This window comes from Ischnura elegans, chromosome 3 (genome assembly GCF_921293095.1).
Source record: "Ischnura elegans chromosome 3, ioIscEleg1.1, whole genome shotgun sequence".
Taxonomy (NCBI): Eukaryota; Metazoa; Arthropoda; class Insecta; order Odonata; family Coenagrionidae; genus Ischnura; species Ischnura elegans.
This window is the reverse complement of record NC_060248.1, coordinates 32,935,236-32,956,383: the sequence shown is the minus strand read 5'-3', so window position 1 is coordinate 32,956,383 and position 21,148 is coordinate 32,935,236. Positions and strand designations below refer to the sequence as shown.

At 38.6% G+C, this 21,148-nt stretch overlaps 1 protein-coding gene across 2 annotated transcripts in view; it reads right to left on the bottom strand.

Annotated features, from left to right (window-relative positions):
• The window catches only part of LOC124155636 (cytoplasmic polyadenylation element-binding protein 4-like), a 559,373-nt gene that overhangs the window by 277,735 nt on the left and 260,490 nt on the right, over positions 1 to 21,148 (bottom strand). For both annotated transcript variants that reach the window (XM_046529633.1, XM_046529634.1), the window contains exon 2: positions 20,465 to 20,579. In XM_046529633.1, the coding sequence (XP_046385589.1) occupies positions 20,465 to 20,579 (115 nt within the window). The remainder of the gene's footprint in view (positions 1 to 20,464; positions 20,580 to 21,148) is intronic.

The window sequence follows — 21,148 nt, the reverse complement described above, 5'->3', positions numbered from 1 at the left end:
TTCAACTCCTCTAAAACTCCTCTAAAGAAGAATATAGCAAATTTCGCTCAAGCAGCTGTCAGCATAGCCGTCAAACAAATATAGTGTAAATATAGCATTGCTCACAATCGAGTCACATGGATTTTAATAAGTAAGGTAGGAGTTAATAGGTTTTAACAAAAATTCCATAACATTTTTTTAAGGACTGGAAAACAGTTTATTTTTCATATTCACAAGCCAAATTGCAAAATTTTCTCAAGATCATGGCTGGTATACGGCACCGCGAGAACTTTCGCATTTGCGCACTTCGGTAATAATTTTCATGTACGGGAAATGTGTTTACAAATGATATGAAACAGGCGAACACGCGATAAATATTAAAATTAATCAGTACTTAAAAATAATCTTCCCTATCTCTAAAGCGATAAGGCGCATTCTTTCCACTGATCCCCAGATATCCAATTACGAGAACAAATACCTGAAAATATTTGGACGTGTGTATTAATGTTGAAATAAGCAATTCGGATTCAAGGTTTGAGGTGACGCCAAAATTTTCGAACAAGATTGGTTAGAATTCACTTTCACGTTTTTCTCCAAAGCCAGCCAAATAGTTAATGAAGGGGTCTTTATAAATCTTAAATGAAGAAGAACGCTTATCACATAACTTACCATTTGAATTATTCACAGGCTCATCTACCGTTCATTTACGCCCAATTATTTAAAATTTCAAAAAGGCTAAGCGATCAAGCAGAAACCGGCCATGAATATAGCATAAAGAATATAACTAGTTTTAAATAAACATAAAGAACGATTGAAACGCGTTTAACAAATGTAATAAGCATGCGTAATAAAATTGGCATCATATTAAATTAGCTACCTAACCTTAATTGAAGTGAAAGGTGAAAGGAAGCTCGCAAAAAATCCAAAATTGGTAATTTAATTTGTTTTACGTTCACGGATGAAAATTTAAAAAAATGTTCAAGCTACCAAATGCCACATAAATACAATGCGAAGTGCACAGCATCAAAAATAAAAGAGAGAGAAATAAGAGCCATGACTATATTATCTGTTGCACGGAAATCTTGAAAAGAGGACAGCGATAAATTTGTGCACTTCGGATTGCAACCAGTAAATAAAATACTGAACATTCATTCGAAGACATCCAACCATTTGCACGTGCAATTGAGAAATAAACGAAAAAAAAGAGAAAAGATAACGGCTCATAAATTTTGGCTGCGGAACTTCTCAATATTTGGGTTTAATAATGCGACTTTGAGAGAAAGCTATCATAAACGACTTTTGGGCTAGCATCCAAGTCCACCAAAAAGTTTACCAAAATAATAAATATGTTAGAAATTTTCCAGAAATGAGTTATCACACTTGAAAAAAAAAACATATCGAAAAGCGGAAATTCAAAACTAGCTGTACTTATTAAAAATTTCGGCGATGTGAAATTCAGAGATTATTAATTATTCAGGGATTTAACGAATTAGGGAAATTATTAATTTGAAAAAGTTAATAAGTTCAATACACAATTAAGACAGTTTTCTATTATGTTTCCTTTAGACCGCTTATATTTTTTATTATTAACTTGCGATCAATAGCGGATAAATAAGTATGGATTATTTTCATCTTAGCATGGCATTCTCTCTGTCACATCAACGATTTATGACTTTCGCGTCATACCACCTCAGTTCGCTACCTTCTCTTTTATTTTACTAAGGATATAACTTTTGATACCTGAATTTACGTGCGAAAGATAAGTTTTTAAAGTCCCCATATATTTATTTATTTATTTAATGCAGTATAAAAGCAGCATGAGAAAAATTATAGAGTACTCACAAAACAAATAAAATAATTAATTAATATTAGGCAAAACGTTACCAACAATGGATGAAATAATGTTTAGCAGTTACAAATAAATAACAAAGAATAGTAGACTTCATAGGGTGGTGCGAAGAGTAGGAGAAAATTATGACGGAGATGGCGCAAGACAGATGTAAAAAAAAGCATCAAAATTTGGAACGCATTTAACTCTATTACTGATTATACAAAACAAAACGAACGTAATGATAACGGTACCACATTAAATATCTTTATTTTTAAGCGTCTTAGTATACCTGCCCCGTACGCCTATATCCATCTATGACGGGGTGACACTCAGGGACCTTCGATCAGCATCGGCTCTCACGCGGGGGCACTCGAAACTCAAGAGCGCCGCTAACGAAATTCTTCCTCTCGGCCAAACCGTGGCTTCCCCGCCCACTACGCATTTACTCCCTCACCTCTACTCCCACAAAACAGCCGCCCTTGCTCGAGTTCCTCCACTTGGCCCACCGCAAAACACCACTCCTCTATTGAATAGGCAGAGTGTAGGAGCAGGAAGGGGATTCAAAAGCGGACGAGGGTGGAACTGGTGGGGGGAGGAAGGATTGCGGGTGAAAAAAAATAAACTCTTCCCCGCTCTCCCTGAATGAACAGCCGATGAAAGGGATTTACGGGGATTTACGCTCAAAAACACGTGAGTCCCCTGAGGGTGGGTGGGTTATGTTGGGTAGTATGGGCCGGGGTGCGATACGTCATCGCGAGTTGGTTGATGCGGCGATAAGGGAAAGTTTCTTCGAGAGGAAATGAGGAAGGGCGCAGAGAAACCTGGAAGGATCTCAAAGAGTAAAAGTATGAAAAGAGTAAGAGTATGAGCAAGAACGAATTTCGGCTACTGCGCATGCGAGCGAGTTTGAAACAGAATGATATATATCGCGGCAGACTACGAACATAGTGTTTGCTTTCACGTAGTTTTTACTTACACTAAAAATTTAATTCTTATCAAAATTGTACGTCACGAATAAGGAGAAGAATCGGAATTTTAATTAAATCTATTAATTATTACTTCTCTCGTAGTCTTCCGTGGCGTTCTTGATTGATGGGTCTCTCCATCTTTCGCGGTTTTCGACACCTCGACCGGAAGACACCTGGTGGAATCCCAGCGAAACTGTCGTTAACTATTTATTAGTATTTCATTCGGTAACTTTTTCCAAATTTACCATAATCCGACTGATGTTGAGGATTCAATGTTGGCATTGCTTTCCAGTTTTTGCGTAGTCACCTAGAGCACTCTCGCATTAATTACCCCAGGGGGCAGGGCAAAGGTCAACGACTAGGGGCTCACAGTTGAATATTTTATCTCCCCATCGTGCAGGGGGACCTGGGTCCTAAGCACTAATATTACGATAGATCAAGTTTCGAATAAATTCAACCAATTCAGGCACGAAATAATGGAAAATTGTCACATTGAAATAAAAAAACAGTAGCACTTAAAAATTGTTATAAGTTGTTGTCTAATCTTGATGATTTACATTTGTTATTTATTTTTCATTTTCATTGTTAAAATTAATCCCTTCTACAAGTTTTTCTAAAAAATTCTCTATTCTTCTTCAAATTCATGGTTAATTTTGTATTTGCATTGTTTTTTTATTATACTTTAATTTTATTTTCCCTATTCCGACCTTGTACAGCACACATATATTTGATTATCTATATTGTTTTTGCCCTATTATGTTTTTTTATGTTTTTAAATCAGCACCAGCCACTTTTTTTTAAGAAATGATGGTAACCTCTATTCAAGTATACCTAAGGGGTACCAATATTCTACTTTACTGCTTTATTTAGTGTATACATGTATTTTGCAATTTAGGAATAAGTAGAATAAAAAAATATTATCACTACTTGTCTCGTACGTCGCTCTGTGAGCCGAAACGCGTTGTATGCATTAAAATAATTGTGGATACGTGCAACTACCTTTTATTTTAAAATGTTCTACTACTGGTTGGCCATTGAATGCATAATCACCCACAGCAAATACAAATGTCACCACTCGCGTCATCGGCGGAAGAGCGATCCGAATACTTCGGAGAAATAAACTATAAATATGACAGTAAACCCATATTTATATTCCTAAGTATTTCTTTTATTCCCTTGCGTCAAGCGTTCATTTTCGTCATTCTCAAGTGGATGAGTTTGCATACATTGGTGGAATAGTTGTAAAACGCGTCTCTTCATGGGAAAGAAGAAGGTTATTTAAAACTTTTGAAATGTTTACGATTTCGAACGGGAGCGAGCGTCCGAAACTTGTCATTTTTTTCTGCCAGAAAGATAAATCTCTGAGTGACGCAGGTGATTCCCACGATTAAATTCACCGTTTCCGCAGACCTATCGTGCTGCCGTTCCCTTACTTCGCGAGGGGAAGTAAATGGGTGCTATTCATTCCAGTTGGCAGAGGGAAAGTGGTCAATAAAAACCAATGGAGACTAAATTATCCCAACCTCGAATAATTTCCCGAGAAACTTTTCAAGATCGAGCATATAAATGGCAATGACATTTCGAGAGCATTCCTTCTCGAAAAAATGCAATACAAGTCCAGTAACAGACGGTATGTTCTCAAAATTACTCATTAGCCAACAGCATTTAAGAACATACCATACTTGGAGGGCATATTAAACAGGAATCCCGTTGTGCATCAAAATTGACGCATTAAAAATTAGCCGAAGGAGCTTAATGCCTATAAAATTCACATATTTTTCCGATCTTAAAAATGCTTTTATACCAGGAACATCGAGGACCTTGGAGGATAAAAGTGAGTTTGTGGCATTATCAAAAAATAAATTATAGTGAGAAAAGATACACTGAGATGAAAAGAAACATGCAGGGATAAAATTTATGAAAGTTACGATAAAGTCTGGCCACTGAAGTCGTAACATTCACCGAACAAAAATCGAATCTAGCAGAATATGGCTCAGAAAAATACATGGCAAGGCCGGGCTTCGAATTTTTTTCTGGAGGGGGGTTAAAATGGCCTGACAGGCAAATGGTCTTCTTACATTTGAGATTAAAAACAACATACAACAATTACTATGCGATATATTATTTATTTTAATATGAAAATTATTAACATGCAATTAAATTATTAAGGCTACGTAATTACAAAATAAAACGAATGGAATGATAGCAGTATTAAAAATCTTGTCTATTTTTTATCTTCTAGGGGAGCACGAGCTCTCGTTCTCCCCCCCAAAATCCGCCAATGATACACGGTATAACATGTCGCGGACAATGTGGCATAAACCAGAGGGAGGAGAAAAATTCCATAGATTGTCCTCAACATAATGAGAAGCCTGTTTTTCACAGAATCCATTCGAAACCAAGGAAGACTTTCTTGTAGAAAGAGGATTGAAAGAGCGTAGGCGATGCTTACACCACATCGATCCAAGTCTTTCCTCCGAATGCGCAAACTCATGCTCACGAATCTGCGAGGAAGGGAAACAAGCACTTTTTTGATGGAGGCCCGACGGGGTTTGACGACTCGTAAGTTTACTGCCGACAACAAACTGCCCGGTTAGTACGTAAGCCTGTGGGGAATTATCTCCGCCAGGCATCTGGCGAAGGAAACTTTCGCAGGCGGAGAATAATCACGAGGGGGTCTTAGTGGCGCGATGAGTTGCCGCCGTCATTCCAAATGGAGATGAGCACGGCGAGAGTGAGTTGTCCAGATTTATTGCGACCCCGTCCCTGTGTTTACGTCTCCCGGATTCCTACTCTCCGCCGATTCGCAGACAGCGAGGATGAAACGGAAAGTAAGCGACGAGGACATGCTTGTTTAAGATTTTTTCGCGAGGGTTCTAAATGTGTCCATGTGCGTAGTGTTCATGACCCCCCTTATACATTAAGTCTATTATATGAATAACTACAAAGCCAAAGACCAAATGAATATGAAGTAAAAAAATACTACCTACGATTTAGAAGCTATAGCTTTTGCCTAATTCTTATCATGGGTCTCTCTGATAAAACAATACATTTTACACTAGATTGCTTGGGTTTTCAAGGTTACACTTGCGCCCCATTGAGAACTTGCATGATAAATTGTCTAATGAGATTATCAAATACCGACGGTCGTCGACTACTAAGAATTGTACACCGTCGCAATTCCAGGTGATCCATTAATAGAAGACATATATTGATCATTAATGAGCATTATAATCGGCATTTCATGGCTCTGGGCACTGTAAAATAATTAAGTCGACTACATAAACCGAATTTATTCTGAGATGGTCTTCTAAGAAAGTAAGGCATCACTGGTGGTTGATTAACGGCCCATTAAAGTCTTTGCTTCGCTAAAGTAATTTCTTCCAAGTGACACATTTGTGTTTCCAACTTTCTTTGAATTCGATTTCAATCTCAAATCCTTTATCGGCTTTCCCTGAGTTCATAACAATTGAGCTCCTCCATAATCCGAGAAAGAGAGCCACCGGAGGACAACACATATACGAAATCGGCCGTATACATAACATCTCAATGTATTCCCCTTCCTCACCCAAGACGATGAGTTTATAGTATGAAAGAACTATTCGCCTGTAATCGTGAAGATTTGCCACGGAACGCACTGGAGACACGCCCAAGGGTACTTCATAAAGGAGGCCCAATTCCATCCGGTAGAGGGCTGATTTCTATTGCCACTTCGGTCGCATTTTAATCGGTTTTCAAAAATGTCCGCGCCGCGGTGATGAGTGTAATACGATCCACTTTTTTTCGAATATTTTGCAGTAAAATGCAAGGAATAGCATTGCAAAGTAATGAATTTGATAGATCACATTATCATGTTATAAATTTCGATTAATACCACTAATTATGCCTTATTTCCCCGTGAAACTCGGATCAATTTGCCCGTCAGCGACACGAGTGGCGACTTTTGTAAACTTATTTAAATGCGCGCAGGGTGACAATACTTACAGAGGTCAGATTGAGGATTATCTATGGTAATATTCGTAGAGACGCCTATGCCGACGAGACAATGCAGTAAGTAAGCCATTCGATATTCCCGCAGAACGCTGTTGTTCCAAGACGTCTGAGCGCTGCGTTATAAAGAAACGCACGTCTCGGCGTATGTCTTTTCTTGGCAATGCAACTGGAAGGAAAATGACGTTCGAGCGAATGAAAAGGCGCTGTTGTGTCTGATCGCCTCGAACGTCCTTCTCGTGAATGTTGAAAAAGAACGCCAGCAAAGACGAAGACCGCCAGCCAATGACCCAACGAGAGTTTACCCGAGCCTTGGCATTTTATCAACGACTTTCAATCAAGCGATAAATACGTCTTCTCATAAAGGGAAATAAAAGCTGATGTGTGGGACATAAATACGAGAGGATTTGTTCTGGGTAACATGCAACGGCACTAAATGGTGACAAGCCATGAAATTCACAACAGCCGTACTAAATCACAAGCAGGATTCACTACTAATTAGCGAGGCAATTCTCATCTTCCAGAAAAACGAAGTATAAACATGAAAGATAAATTTCGCCCTGCGCCACACCACGGATTTGCCGTATTTGAAGCACCCAGCAACAGCAAAGAGGGCGGAATAGATAAAACGATGATCCAAAAGCATTCTTAAGATAGAAGACGCGTTGTGAAGGCGAACGGAACCAGCCAAGCGATAACAAACATTCCCTTCCAGCTGAAGATTGCTACAATGGGGCAGGGAACGCATTAGAAGAGCCAAGATATTCCAGGGTAAAGGGAGGCCTGCATGTCAACGGCTCCTGAAGTTGCATGACCAGATAATCATCACGCTACAGAACCGTAAAATGTCTGCCAATGCCTTGCATGTGCTACGATTATTATCTCCGTCGAGAAATCAGCTGATTCAACAACACCCAAGTTCCTTGACGAAAGTAAGTATGGACTAATTTAAATCTTAATGGAATTACATACCAGAGTTAGGAAAACGACATCCTGACGAATAAATAGAAGAATAACTCGCCATACAGATAAGGCATTTCGAAAATATTGCTCCAAAGTTCAAATCCAAAATCTCTACAGTGCAAATTACACTAAGAGTTGGCACTCCTCATTAAAATTCACACGAATAAATGTTTCACAATACCTTACGCTATGAGTGATAGCGAATATCAATGTTCGCGAATTTTTCGTGACCTCGTCATAGTCAAGTTTTCTCGGCTTTCGCACCGGGTCAGGTCCTCCATTTCTCCTTCCAACGTTTCGATGGACAACTCGCCCATCGTCTTCAGGAATCCAAATTGGTTTGGATTCCTGAAAACTTCACTGCAATTGTTCGCCGGGAAAAAAACCAAAAATTATATTCGTCATAGTCAACTTTGAAGACAGCTGGTGACAGATATATATTTGAAGTAAAAAAAGCAAAAATATTTCATTACCCAAGAGAGTTGCCGAAGGAGGTTCACTCCGAACAAGAAAGGTGAGAGGATGGTAAAAGGTCTATGTGATTACGTGGAAGAATACTCCGTATTAACTCTACAAGCAGGTATAACATGAAACTGAATAGGAGACGCATTTGACATTCACAGTTTCATATTCAACTTAGAAGAAATATTAACGTATTTGGATTGCCTACCAACCTACATCCAAGCGTCAGATGATGTTCATCCTTTTATACTACGTATGAATTCAGTAACGCGCAAACTCATTCCAATAGTATACGAAGTACAAACAACAGCCATTTTTAACCTTTGAGAGTGGGAGAAGAAAACGCAAAATATATAAAAACTCAATTCCAAAATAAGATGGTGTGATAAATTAATTGCCAGCACGTAAGAAGTAAGGCAAATTTGGCCTCAAGCTTCGCAGAACAAGTGAGAATAACAATATCTGGAAGGCGCCTTAGTGTTATCGTCAAAATGAAACTTAATGGATCATTTATCTCCGTACGAATGCACGTTTATCTACTATAGACTTCCTAAATAAAAATAATCTGTTAATCTTTATCCACATTTCATAGGTACTAATTCCCAACTAAATTCAACCGATGTATTTTTTTACGAAAGCATATACCTATTGATTAATGAAACACACTTGGCGAATACCAATTTTTAATGTTAAAAAGGATTAGGAAAGAGTGCTTCGAAGATTTAACACGTACACCACATCTCACTAAAAAATCTAAGACTGAAATAGCGCCCGTTTCACATGCATTCCCTTCGATCTATTTGACTCCAAAAGGAAATACCTTTGCCATTAAATAATCAATTCAAGTTTACGCGAAAGAATTAAGCGCTAAGTTACTCAAACATCCTAAGAATGATGATTATCCACTTAAGTAATATATTTTCACGACGCAGCCACGCATTAACTATTCATGGAGGCTTTCCAAACGAAGTAGATCGACGGACTACGTCCTTAAAGCCCTTTCCAGAATCACTTTCACCGGGTAAAAGCTCAACGAAGGGCTTAAACGTTAAAACTTATTTATCAGTAGGACTATCTTTTAATGGAAGAAAGTAAAACGACTAGGGCCAAAAATAAAAAAAGAGAAAGGAGAATGTGAATGGCAAGAAATTGTGAGCTATTTACGCGGACGTTTAAAAAAAAAGAAAAAGAGCGGAAAAGACTCCTTGGGGCAAAATTTCCCATTTTGGAGTCCGCGCAATTACCGAAAGCTCTGCCAATGGAAATAATGCCGGTAACCATTCCGCAAGGAAGGAGAATGACGGAATAAAGACAACGGAGATCATGAGCAACGGCTGGGATCACTCGAAGAAAAACAGCTCATACAAAAGATCTTTAGGGCAAGCTGTATTGTTAATGGTCCATTGAACTCGATGGTTGCCAGTTCCTCATGGTGAGTTCTGAGCAGTTTCTTCACTAAACTGGCAGAGAGCTACTTAGTGAAATGCTTGGTGTTAAGGTTCTGCTCTTTCTCAGCCTTGGCTGAATTTCCTGTTGAAAATAGCTCCACAGGTACATTATACGCCAATATGATTGATGTTAATTTGAAATAATTCACTAATTATTACTTTTTGTGGGATTATTTACTACTATATGATGAATTATTTACTAAAATATGAAATTCAATCGAAATAAATATTATTTTATCTGCAATTTAGCCCCCAAAATGGAATTTCCGAAACGATGCTCTACCTAGGGAAAAATGAGTTGTGTTTTGCGGGTGGTTTATACCCTAATTTTGTTGTTTATTCAAAGACATTGTTTGAACCATAGATTTTGTCAAATAAACTTCAAATTTCATTTTTGTAAACTTTAAGCATGTATCCACTCTAAAAGTATTCATTATCCTATAATTACATAAAATTAGTCTTCATAACCGTTCGATTCTGAAATCAGCCTGATTTTTCGATAATTTTAACCTTTAGAATTCGCGTGGCAGAGGTTAATATCATCCGATTTGAAAAAAATTTGTTTGTGAGATCCTGATATCATTTCGCAACTCTCCCGCAAAGGGAAAATTTTATCAGGAAGAAAAACCTTTTTTCCCTATGCGCACACTCTCCTCTACAGCTCGGTTCAGCGTGGAATTCATTGCAATACTTGTCATCCGTGTGGCGCTTGCTAGAGACTGGGATGCATCGTTTTAGGCTAGGATGGCTTGAGCTATTAAGAAGAATTATCTTTCAGAGAGACGCGATGAACATCATCTCAGAAACGCACAGTATTTCCCCAGATCCAACTTAATAAAATATGAGGAGTATTTCGCTAAATAGATAAGAAAATGTTCATAGAAATTCGTTCTTTCTCCGAAAAATAAAGAATGCTAAAAGATGCTTGGTCCAATTCAGACTTCCATATTATGAATCTCAGATTTTAAATGATTGCTAAGCACACGATTAGGAAACATTAATATGCGTCAAGAAAGCGTAACTGCAACCAACCACTGATAAACGTCTCATTTATTTTAATACAAGTTGCGTATCAGGATGCCAGTCATTAATTTATGCAAAGAATAAAATTGGTAAATCTAAATTCAATACCTCTGAAGAACCATTTGATACTAACTTGGGGTAGTTGCACTAAGAAGAAGATTTTAGAGTGAAGTGAAAACAAAATATTCGTAAATCGGTCTAAAATTTCAAAATAATCACTTTAAAATTAGGAATTAATTTTTCAGCCGATTAGGACAAGCTTAATATTCACCCTCTCCCTTTCTCCAATCCAAATTCACGCAGCATTCTATCTGTGACCTTTTGCCTCCATAATACTACAGTATAGTCAGTTTCAAACAGGTACGAGCGTTGTCTAACATCTCCCTCTTGATAAATTGCCATTATTGTCGACGCCACCCTTATCTTACCCATCTCTGTTTCGCAAACAAGGACAATTCAACGTGCACACACACTACCGCGAAAAACTAAGCGCAATGTGCATAGTTTCTCATTGCATGTGCATGTGCATAGTTCTCATTGAATGATGTGGATTGCACATCATTCAATTAGAACATTATTCCACTCATATTAAAACAACGGCGATTGTACTTCATGGTAGTTCATGAACATAAGGTTTCATCAGCCGCATAAAATAATTTGACCAGTCTTACACCAATCCAGTCAAATCTATATGCATTCACCTTCACACTGGACCAATCAATAATTCACACGGAGCGGAAATCATATCAGGAAAGTTCTTAAGTTTATTTATCAATTTTCTCCTGTTTTCATTACAAATGTTTACCGTACACTTCCCACCGCTACAAGCACATTCTTTCCCACATAGACATCTGACGTGAGAAAGTACAAGAGACCTCATTACCCAGCGGCCTTACCAATTAGCCAACTAGTCCGTTTAGAAATTTAACCGTTAGTGCATCAGGACCTTCCGAAAGTCCACTTCAGTTCCGCAAGAGGAACATGCAATGAAGGTGGTTGGAGCAGCCTCTTATGAACAGAATAAAGTTATTTCACTTCTAATTTAATTGAATTTTAAACGTGATTTGACTTATATCGGGTCTATTAATCGCATTGAAAAACGATTTTCCACACTGAGATTGGTAAATATCGTTTAATAAAAACTCCGAAATTATATTATATTATCATTTACTATTAACTTTTGCGCATTTTATCTTGCTCAGAAAAGCAATTTATTTTGATTGAATGTTGTAGTAATTATACTATGCTAGATAAGACTACAAGCTAAAAGTAGATTCAGTATCTCTACAATCGAGGAGCGCGGTGGTCCATTAGATAGACAGTTCGGAAACGAAGTCTGCCATCCTGGATGAAGCCCTAGGATATGAATTTCAACATTCTCGGAGTATCTCAGGGATATTACTGACCTAACCTCCCTTATGAGAGAAATTCACGTGATGGCTTAGTCTAGGAGGATCTCTACCCTCACCTATGCAAAGCAACCTACCGATTGAATCAATGACTGACTAAATTAGTGACCCATGACACTTGACAGGATTAAATAGTAGATTTTTATTAGCTGGAATATCACCATCAAAAAGTAGCGATACTACGCAAAAATCGGGGTATTCATCTAATTTTTTTTCCACCAAGCTGACCTGTCCCACGGGAGTGAAAGAAGATGAGTATGGAACGATTTCATTCTCAAGGGTGAAAAGGAGAACACCGCCTTCCTTCCCCCTTTCCATCAACCGACACATCCCGCGATGAAACGGGAGAAAGCGCTCGGCCATCACCAGCAGGCAGCGCTCCAGTCACTGGAGACGAACGCTCACACCAGCAGCACCGCCCCCCGCCCCTAACGAGCTTAAATTTTCGCTTCCACAAGGATATTCGCAGTAATTTCATTTCTGCAACAATCGCTAATCGGATATTTAAGCTCTGGTTACTTCCTTCTCCAACACTCTCGCCGTGAAAGAGCTAACCCACATTTGCAGCACATACACTCTGCATGGGAAGATTTGTTCTTCCATTTATTTTTCTTTTAGAAATTTCGACAACTGTCAACTACTTTCATCTACCATACGACGAGAATAGAATTAGAAAGAGTAGGATACAGCTAAAGGTACATCGTAGCCTGTACATGAAAACTGAAGTCTACAACATAAATATTGGCTGAATTTCCAATGCAAACAGCATTATATTCACACAACACGTACCTCTGGAGAATCATTCGTTATTAATTTATATCTTAAATTTTACAGAAAATTACCTAGTCCTTTAGAGAGAAATTTAGCGGTTAGTTTTATTTATTTCTTCGCCCGCAGTTTCCCCTGCAAGCGTGTACTTAAGAGTTGAGAGATAAAGGCTCCCCGCCGTTATATTGAACTTGAACCATTCCTTGTAGAGCAAGCCTAGATAATAGCGTTAATAACGGCATCAATACAAGGCGCTGTGTTATGCCTGCATAAGTGATATACGAGATTATTGAAATTGCCCACACCGTAATGTACTCCGCGAGGCACGAAAAGACGGCAAGTGTGAAATTTTTAATTACCAAAGTTTACAAACGAGGCAACTTTGGAGAGCGTTGAGAAATTTATTACTAGACCGAAATCCCGCGAAAGTTTCGAAGTTTTCACCGACAATTAATGCCTCGCTCCCCGAGATTTTAAATTCCTTCCGGAAACATAATCTCACCGTGCCCGGCTACTTATCCTGAGAATCGAGGGAAATGGGATGCAGCCAGACGTTTTGGGGTGCACCAAGGAAATTCATTCACGAGACAAAATAAAGGACTCCCCTTGAATATGAAGTTAGTGATTGTTTAAAAAAATTAAAATCTCATATATCCCCAGACACGTGAAATATGAGAGGAAAAAGGAAATTTTACAAGAGACGCTTTTGGAGCTAAAAAGTGCTGCAATTTTAATCAACTCCTTGGGATAAAAGCCATCATCTTTAGCGGCCGCGAAAGTGTTATAAATGAGTTTAAATTTTAATTAAAACTGCCGTTGATGGGCCGAATCCTTCACCCGTCTAAATAATCGCCAAAAGTAGGATAGTACAACGATATGCAATCTAAAGTAAGCACCCACAGAGGTAAATGGAAAATATTGAAATTTCAAATCTCTTCAAAAACATGCCTACATACTCATTCGGGAAGAATTTTCATAGATGCCGAGGCATAAAAAATTCAGTAAATATATCGTTATTATTATAAATAAATCATGGTCATGAGGAATTATGTATCTCCTCCACGTTTTGTCCATGAAGAGCATAATTGAAAATTTAAATACGTAAGTTAACCCGTAGAATGAAATCACGCGGCAATCAAGCAGAGAGATAGAACTGACAGCGAAAACTCTTTTACTTACAGAGTCGGGTCAAGTTGATAATAGTTTCCCAATCTAAGATTTCACACCTGATTCCGAGAGTAGCAGAAGTGCCCAAGAATGCTGATAATAGGGTAGTTTCCTTCATCAAAGAAAACGAAAGGCATTGATTGCGATTCCTTACCCACCATTAGTATATTCATAATATAAAAATTATTTGGTTTGAGAAATCCCAGTTTAGACGAATGGCAATGGTCAATTTTAACCGCATTTGAAAACGGCCAGATTGGCGCCCATGCGATGCCACTTCACTCGACGTCACAGGGACCTAGTTTCTATACGAGTAGATAGCAGTTTTACATAGTTTGAGATTAGCAATGCGTGCATGAGGAACAGAGCTCAGGGAGACATCTCTTAATAATCACCTATTAAAACTGCCTTTGGTCGGAAAGTTTCCTACGTTTGATAAGGTACTAATAATCCTTATTTAAGCCAAGCGCTACCTGATAACAGGGTACTCTGCTACCTGCTAATAGCCTCCATCACAGCGGCGCACATATCCTCGCCCCAAGGTCACCTCACACGGCGGTAGCGGGAACTAGAAATGCGTCACACGGACTTTTCCCAGCATTCATACTTAGCCGTCGCGTTTTCGCGATCTTGAAAATTTTCACTTTTCATTTAATCGTGAAAAATTGATATCGTCATTTAAAAATCTCAAAGCGTGAAATGCTTACTCAAAGAGTAATAATCTTTCCATTTAGGCATTAAAAAATGTTATGGAACCACACTATTATACTTTATATTCCCATATCCCTTATGTTGACTCAGTCACTCACCCATCTCATCCACAGTTTTTCATTCCCATGTCTCTTTATCGAGATCTACCGACTAAAAGCTCCGAAAATAATCTGCAATCTACTCAACACTATAAAAATTGAATGAATAAATTAAAATTTATTGAATAAGATTAACCAAAGTCTACAATGAGAAAGCAATGGAAATCGCTCAAAAAATCACGCACCACGAAAATGAATTTAAGATTCATTCGTAAGATACTGCGAAATAAGAAATGAAAGGAATTCAATACGACCAAGTTTAGTCCACGTTTCTCTCTTCTACCGCACAACAAATTTAGAAACTCGAAGTCAACTCACCCTACCGAGGAAACACATCAGCGACGCGAATGAAAATAAGCTCTGCGGTAAGAGCTCCGAGATTTCATTCCCCAGTCACCAGAGAAGCCAGACTTTTTAGCAAATTAAACTCAGAATGAAAATTCAAAGGAGACTGGAGTCCCTCTCTTGGTTGACTGCGATTCCGTGAAGAGCAAAGAGAAGAGTTGGAACAGAAATGCGGACTTGAATAGCGCAAAATAACCCGGTCCGTGAAAAACATGGTCATGAAAAAGTTTGAGATGGTCCGCGACCATTTCCAGAACATTCTAACCTTATCGTCTCGAATAAATATCAAGGAAAAAGGATAGTCTCGATTCAAAATAAATAGATCCTAAATAAAAAGGAAGCTCAATTTCTGCCTAATAGTCCCACTGAGAGGCATAAAGGAATTCTTCCCAGATTGACTGGTTCTGCTGCCCAACACCCCCAGAGCGCTTGGGATCCGTTAACTCTTTCCGTTCGGTACAAACCACATGTTGTAATATCTCTTCAAATATCCTCACCAAGCCATTAACCAACGAGCATTCCACAATACCTAGGAGACATTTCCGTGACTCCTCTAGATTACATTTCTCCTCGTATGGCATTGGCTACTAACACTGCCTTGTTCCTCTGCCTTCTAATCTTCCCCACCCTCCTCCATATTAGTGTCTCAAACGCATTAAGCCTTTCTTCTCCATCTTCTTCATCAAAGATCAGAAAACACTATTAAATTACACGAAATAACAGCACGGGGGTGATAAAATTGTTAACGCAATAAAATTGTTTGGTATTCAGATCATTTTCAATTAGGAAAGAGGTATTGGCAGGGTAACCTGAAAAGTACTTAACTATTATACGAAGAGGTAATGGGTCAAATAAGCCATACCGTTGAGGACAACTCTTCTAAAAAAACTCAAGGTGAGATTCTCTCATCGTCAGAACTTGGTGTTAAACCGAATAGCATCAAAAAAAGAAGCTCCACACTGATTACAAAAAAGTTTGTGAATTCGAAGAAATGTATGGTTTACCGACGAAATTATTGAATAAACTATGATGAAACATGGCTTTTATAAAAATATTTGATTTCATGCTCATTTGGAAATTTCAGTGTTAACTACAGTTTCTGCACCAAAGAGAGCCAGCGTAATTATACTGCATGTCTTTAAAATCATTTATACCTTCTGTACCCTTCTGTACCTTTTTATAGGCGATAAAAACCACCTTCAAGTGATTTTCTTGTGTAATCTTTCAGGGGTGGAACTTCTCAATCAATATTTTGAAACATTAATAGGTGAAATTACTTCATTTTAAATAAGAAAGAGTAAATTTCACATATTTGTCATTTTGGACGAACAGTTTCGTCGCGAAGTCTGCAGTGCGACTAGCAGAAACCTACGTTACCACGGAAATTACCAGTTGAGTTTGAAATATTACGTGATTATAAATATATTTTTTTCAGCACAATAATTTCTTCGAAATCACAAATTTCTTTACTTAAAACACACCTCATCTAGATATTTTTCATTTCCAGGACTCAAATGGAAAAAAATTCCACCTCCTATCTCACACTAAGGCGAAGGGGAATAGCTCTTAAAAGTAGGTATGTTATGAAATTCTTTACGCTAAACAGGCAAAGGAAAAAATAAATTAGCAGGGCATTATGGTCAAATGAAAATCCGGTGATGTAATGAGAAACCTACACACTATACAGTCATAAGATCTTCCGTCTCCAAGAGGCCAAGAAAGGGTAAACTCTAAAGTTGCAACACAAGCTCTAATTAACAGACCCATTGACTGATTTGTCCGGTGTCACTACAAGACTCCCTTTGTCACTAGCTTCGTGTCGCAATATTTTCAACAACACGCAAAATGAAATAACGAGAACGCACAAATTAGACATTTCATGTTAACTTGGCCGAATGTTTTTTAAGTGAATGATTTAAGCATTTCCTCGCTTGAAATACAGCGCACTTTCTCTATTCTCCCGAACGAAGGTCTCCATTCGCACTAGATGATTAACGCCCAGATTGTTCGCAGCGAACGGAGTAGTTCACTTACAGTCACTGCCATTTCTGGTTTCTCATTGCAAAAATATTTTTCAATATTCTTAGAGTGACAAAGTTACTAAAGGGTAAAAATTTATCATTGGGAGCCACAAAAAAACTAAATGATTCAAAGGCCAAGGTTAAAACACTGCGAAGGTCATTCACGCGCGAAGCGTCGCGTTGAATTGAGAAGACAGCTAAGCAAACTTGTCTATCGGGTTTCCCACCCTTCAGTAACTTTCTCCAGCAGAGGAGGCATAACAATGTATTATGCTTCGATCAGGGCAAAGTGGGCGGATGACCAAGGGAGGCGATGATAGCTGATGAAAGAGACGACTTTAGATGGACCTATATCGCAACCTCAGTGAGTCTGCAGCATTTTCTTGACGGTAGACTTGCAGCATAATTCGTTCTCATAGGCCGCAAATTTGATAATTACTTTTTGAAAAACCTTCCAAGAATTTTCTCAGAGACTTTCATTGGTATCTTAAAATTACCATCGGTAGGAAAACTTTAAATAGTCCGTTAAAGATGCTATCTTTTAGTACAGTTATTCATAGATCTATAATTAATTGTAAATGGTATTTTACCAATAATTTACTTTCCTTGGGCAACGCTTAGAAAAACTGAATCATCAGGCGTCACTAGTTATTAAGGACTGAAACGAGAAACGCAAAGTTTTCTAGGACATGTTTTATTTATTATCTTATTCCCTGTGGTCCATACGGGATCTGAAAATAAGGTCAGAAAGAAGTACGAGAAAGATTGCTTGTATTTTCGAGGATTGGATATAGAGCAGGAGAAAATCATGGTCTAGTCATTTATTTTAGCAGTTCAATACATTTCAAATTCACTTCTTACATCCACGTTAGGACAGTGAGTGTCAAACGAACGCGCCTTTCCATAACGCAGATTTCATTTTACGTGGTTTACACATCGATTACGTGTTTCGTCGAACGCGGTAGGGTTCTTCACAATTAAGCGGTTTTTGTGGAAAGATTTATGCAAATTTTTGAAAAAAAAATATTTATAAAAAGTATCTGACGCTTCCTTGAATTCGGGTCGGTGCAACATGGCAAAATCGCAACGTATCGCAATATCTGCGTTCAGGGAAACATCGATGTATTTTCATACTAACCTGGGACCTGGTAATGGTGATAATTATTACTGGAAGTTGATAAAATTCCACTTTTGATAAAATAAGTCAAAACCGTACTTTCATTCACCTGAAATATTTAAATTCAGTTTGCACGGGATACCAAGTAAGTAAAGTTTTATCTCTAAAGGAAATTAATAAAAAAGCGGAAGTTTGAACAATGTGGGATTGGAATGGAAAACGAAATTAGAACAGAATTGTGAGGATGAAGGCCAGGGAAAGAAACGGTGAAGTGCCTAACATGGTGGGTGAGGGGTGGAAAGTAGGAGAGAAAATGAGAGGAGAAACAGTGTTTGGATGGAGAAAGTGCTGATTGTGAGTTAAAAGGTGACGAAAACGTGTTCGAGGAAAGGCTGGAGGGTAAATGGAAGACAGAGGAGGAAAACAGGATTCATGGAAAGAGTGAACATTAATAGTGTTTATGCCGAGCTGGATAAGTAAATTCAGCGCATGCTCCATTTAAATCCACCTTCACCGGTATATAACCTTTGATGACGATGGTCTCCACTAAGCATGAATGACGACGATGAGGAAAACCGAAATCCGTCAAAGAGAGGCTTCTCTGTTGACAGGATAACGTCAGGAACTTGTGTGATCAGAGACCCTGATTTTTGCGGGACATCAAATGTTTGAACGGCAACACTGTGCCTGAGCTAGCACATCATTTCGAGGGATGGGTGTGGCCCAGGCGGAAGCAAAGCAGCGAGTGGGAGAAGGGGTGTGGGGGTGGGAGGGAGATGGAGAGACGATGGAGGGGTGAGGGAGGAGGAACGCAGATGAGGGAAAGGTTGATGCATTTCATAAGTTGTAGATGACGACAAAAAACATGCTAGCCCCATTACATATCCAATTACACTTGATTTAATCTTGCAGAATTACACGGTAACCGCCACTTGGGGATCATTTTTAATTGCCAACCACTGGATGAACCCGAGAGAGAATAATTACTCTCGTTATAGAAAGCTGTCCGAAAGGATCAGCCGGTAGCTGGATGTTATAATTATATCGACTAGGAGGGGTAAAACGTTGACAAAATTAATTACCATAACATTGTCAGGGAAGAAGGAAGAATTAAGAAGTGGGACACACGATTACGGTAGCTTTGGAAGTGCTACGCTCTCATAAATATGAAAGGAATAAATGAAATATTTTCATTTTCGATTCTAATTTCTTATAAGATCACAATGGTGCCTTTCTCATAATACGCAAAAAATGTATCGTGAAAGATGAGCAAATTATCTATGCAATAAAGACAGCAACACTCAGAAAATATTTCTATCTATACGCTGGGAAAAACTTTTTCCAAGCAAAAGAGAAACGAAAACATTGAGTGGTAGGCAATTAAAGATACGAAACTTGAGGAACACGACCTTCACGACTACAACGTCACTATAAAATATCTCGAATCAAATTGTGAATGACGTTTTCACGGCCACTTCGATGCCCTGAACATTAATTTAACAGTATATCAGACACTTACAATTGTGGAGCTTATAACGAGAGCACATCAAGATTAAAATGTCAGCCGTAGAGCAATATAAAAACATGAAGTAAATACATGGATGATAACAGAACGGCAATGAAATCGCAGCAATCTCCCATGGGATTAGATAAGCTCTAAACGGAATGGAGAATAATTTGCATGCAACAGCCAAGCAAAATATCCAATAAATAACCTTGACAAGTTCTCCAAATTAATGTAGTTTCACGCAAAAATGAGAGCCACATTTAAAAAATTGAAGATGCCAAAGAAAAAGAAAGGTGATTGCCAAGGTCATCACGCAAGTATCACGTAATTCATAAGGTCCGCGGCAATCGGTAAGAATAGTCACGATAAAAAATCACCAAGCATGGAACCGCTGGCCTTTTGTTTTCCGGGCACGCAGCACTAACGCTTACCACGGTACTAGGCTTCTTTCCTTTGTTTAACGAGTATTGAAATATAATACATTTTTGCTTGAATGAGCTAATATCTCATAATAATAAATAAATATTATTCCGAAGCCCATGAGCCTCGTGGACAATATCATCGAGTAATCAGCTCCTCCCTTGAAAATTCTGTCTTCTTTAACCTCCTTTCAATGGCAGTATTACTATATACATGATAGCCTAAATTAGGACTTACCTTTTAGATGTTCGGGGGGGTCACCGGCTCCCCTCATGAGGTCGTTCAGGTAGTGTTCTAGACTCCGCATGTTGTCGAGTGGGCTGGTCCCGTTGGCGTTACCCATTGTCCTCTCCTGCAAAACAACAATAAAATTAGAGTGATGGAAAGACAACCACTCACTCAGTGAACAACCCAAAGGTTGCTTTGACAATGTATGCCTTGATGATGACATCCTAACCCATAGCCATTGGCAGATAAAACATTTGGAATATACAGTGTCAAGTGTCAACTCATGAAAACAAATATGAGACACATCAACTTCCAAGCAACCTAAATTCTCCGCGAATACCACGGACTGCACTCGGAGGAAGCCAGAAACAAAATCGCGCATCAAAACATCAGGAGGCGTCCGATTTCAGCGAAGAGGAATAATTTTACGGCCCAGCGCACATCCGAAATAAAAATGACGTCATCTCTGGAGACAGTTTTGCTCCCCGATAACGACCCATTTAACGCCGTAAAAAAAACAGGGAACCGATATAGCAGAAAGAGACTGGGAGGGGAAAGAGGTTTAAATTCCAAAGCTTTGGAGGCCTTACGGGTGGGATCACTATATGCCACGCGTCGAGAGCTAATTTAAATGTCAACTCCGTGAGATAAAATCTCCGCTCCATCAACGCACGTCGCGAAATGGCCAAAGCT